The sequence below is a fragment of the Ammodytes marinus genome (genome assembly GCF_949987685.1).
Source record: "Ammodytes marinus genome assembly, chromosome: 3".
Classification (NCBI taxonomy): Eukaryota; Metazoa; Chordata; class Actinopteri; order Uranoscopiformes; family Ammodytidae; genus Ammodytes; species Ammodytes marinus.
This window is the reverse complement of record NC_137232.1, coordinates 35,886,913-35,889,975: the sequence shown is the minus strand read 5'-3', so window position 1 is coordinate 35,889,975 and position 3,063 is coordinate 35,886,913. Positions and strand designations below refer to the sequence as shown.

The following is a 3,063-nucleotide window of genomic DNA, read 5'->3' as shown; positions in this document are numbered from 1 at the left end:
TTAGTGTCAGTACGGTGGCCTCTCAGGGACAGTTCAGTTCATTCAGACCGGGGGGGGGGGGGGATAAAACCTGAACTTATTTACAAAGTGGAAACGTCTCAAAACCAAAATACTTTGTTAGAATCAAACCAATGCAACAGCATGTGAACTGAACTCTCTATCGCCCCCCGGCTCCGGTGGCCGCTGGGTGAACTGCAGTCCGTTAAAGCTTCAGGCGCTCAGTTTAAACATGTCGGTGAGCGTCGCCTGTTTGGACCGGGTGGAGGGTGATGTCACAGAGGGGGAGTGGCCAGAGTGTGATGTCACAGAGGGGGAGGAGCCAGAGTGTGATGTCATGGAGGAGTTACAGGACGATGAGGTTGTTGATCCGTCAGTGGAGATAGAAGAAGAAGAAGAAGAAGAAGGTGTAGATGATGTAGATGCTGCCTTGGCCCTGACTCCTCCCCTTACAGGAGCAACAACCCTGGTGTTGGCCACGCCCCTAACGGGAGCCACGACGACCCAGTTAGAAGGAGTAGATGTAGATATAGAAGCTGCCTTGGCTCCTCCCCTCCGGCCCCCCCGCAGCAGAGCGGGGGATGATGATGTCGTTACAGATCCGTCAGTGGCCTCTCTGCCCCCTCTAACACAAGCCCTACCACCCCGCCCCTCCCCTTTAGAGGGTAAGGACCCCTCTCTGCCCCGCCCCTCCCCTTTAGAGGGTAAGGACCCCTCTCTGCCCCCCCCCTCCTCCTCTTTCCCCTCAGCTGATGGCGTGGTTGCTCTTAGTGGATAAGCGTCTGACGATCCCTTGCGTCGGTTGGTCTGTCTCCGTTTCTCTTCCTCGTCCATTTCTTTCTGCAGAAGAAGAGCGAACCTCCGGTCCTCCACTTCCTGCTTCAGCTCCGCCTCCCGTAGCGCCATCAGCTCCTCCTCCCAGGAGGAAGGGGCGGAGCCTAGCGCGGGGCAGAGGCGCTTACAGGAAGTGATGTCAGCGCTGTCCGGGTCGTTAGAGGAAGTGACCTCGTCGGGTTCCAGCTCCCTGCTGCGTTTGGCTCCGCCCTCTTCCTCCGGTCGGCCAATCAGGAAGTTCTCCTGCAACAGGAACAACATCACAGTCTTTATCGTTTACAGTGAAAACCGTCATGGCGGACGTCTATGTAAAAGGCTTTTTATCAGTTTAATTTACCTGTTGTGTATGATGCGAGTGTATCTATGGAACTTTTGCTGTCTCTTGTCCAGGGGCCATATTACAGAAACTTCCAAATTCACAATTCCTATCGATAGTTACGTATGTAACTACGGTTCTATTAGTTCCGGATGCTTTCAGCACTGGATGTTCCATCGCGCAGGTCGAGATATTATACCAAAATAGTCACCTGTGACACCTGGGTGACCCCGGGAATATGAATATATTCCGGAAGTCACTCGAGGATCTGTTCCAACTGGATCTTCTCGCGGTATCTGAGAAGTCTGAGTGACAGAGAACTCTGCCGGTCATCCGGAACTCATAGAACCGTAGTTTCATACGTAACAATCGTTCTATTTCGTTCTTACTGACCGCCAGAGGCTTTCAGCACTGGATGACTTATACCAGAAAGGTCACGAAGAGCTTTCATCAATTAAGGGTTTGAAGCCATCAACAAGACAGCCGCCATCCCACAGGATGAGGAGCAGAAACATTTACTCTGTAGAGCCGCGCAACGTACATGATGAAGACCATGTAGCCGTGGCGCAAATGTCCTGACGTGGAACCCGCTTCAAGGCAGCCCAAGATGTAGCCATACTCCTGGTAGAGTCAAGGCCTGGGGAGCCCCTGTGCTCTATATGCACTCACAGACCACATCCACAAGCCAGTGGGAGTGTCTCTGTTTGGACAGGGCAGCCCCCTTCCTGCAGCTCCCATAGCAGACAAACAGGTTATTTGTCTTACGCAAGCTGGTTGTTGCCACAACCTATGCCCTAAGCGCCCGCCCCGGGCACAGTGGGTCTGACGTTCTTTCTGCACCCCCTGGTGAGCCCAGGGGATTGAAAGCAGCCAACTCGATCGATTGGTTTACATGGTGGGGAGACAATCGTTTGGATAGGAAGGATGGATTTGGCGAGAGCACCACTCCTGACCCTTCTACATGCCAGCGCAAGCACGCCTGGCTCACTGCCGAGGCATGGAGTTCACCGACCGTTTGCAGTCGCAATGGCAAGGAGGAATGCCGTGTTCATAGACAGCCGCGTCAGGTCGGCCTGACTCAGCGGCTCAAATGGGGGTAGACCTAAGGCCCTCAGGACTACTTGCAAGTCCCATGATGGCGCCCTCAGGGGTCGTGGTGGCTGAATGAAGCCTCTGGCCTCCCTTCAGATACTGCCTGACTAGGTAGTGGGACCCTACCGTCTGGTTGTCCACCCTCGCATGTGCGGCCGATATCGCAGCCACATAGACGCGCAGGGTGGAAGCAGCTCTCCTGTTGCCCACAGACTGCAGAAAGTGCAGTATCACTCTCAATGAGCAAGTCCCTGGGACTTCGCCATGTGCCATGCACCACTGTAAAAACAACTTCCACCTGTCTGCATAGAGCCATGTAGTGGAGAGTGCCCTTTATCTTAAAAAGGTATGGACCTCTGACTGGTCGCAATACGTCAACAGTGGGTCCTGGCTATCAGGAGCCACACGCCCAGCTGCAGGCGCCCCGAGTTCGGGTGCCACATGTGTCCGCCTACTTGAGACAGAAGGTCCTGTCCCTCTGGAAGGCACCAAGGGACTCCTTTGAGGAGTTTTAGTAACGCTGGGGACCATGGCCTTCCTGGCCCATGTGGAGCCACCAAACGTAGGCTGTAACCGCAATTCTGGACCCCGCCCAGTGTTACCATTAAAAAGAGAATTGGAGGACATGCTTAAAGCAGGCTGACTGGCCAAGCATTAGCCAGAGTATCTTACCCTAGGGGACTGGTCCTCTCCATCTAGGAGCACCAAGGGGACAGTGAGTCGTCTCTTCGGAAGCAAAGAGATATGCCACTGCCCTGCCATACTTGTCCCAATCATGCCTACCACCTCCGGATGGAGTCTCCACTCTCCGGGGGGTGGCCCTT

At 54.4% G+C, this 3,063-nt stretch overlaps 1 protein-coding gene across 1 annotated transcript in view; it reads right to left on the bottom strand.

Annotated features, from left to right (window-relative positions):
- Positions 1-210: 210 nt before the first annotated feature.
- The window catches only part of rnf168 (ring finger protein 168), a gene marked incomplete at its 3' end in the record, with an annotated part of 16,458 nt that continues 13,605 nt past the window's right edge, over positions 211-3,063 (bottom strand). The window contains exon 8 of the mRNA XM_080024890.1: positions 211-1,074. Coding sequence (XP_079881016.1) covers positions 211-1,074 — 864 coding nt within the window. The remainder of the gene's footprint in view (positions 1,075-3,063) is intronic.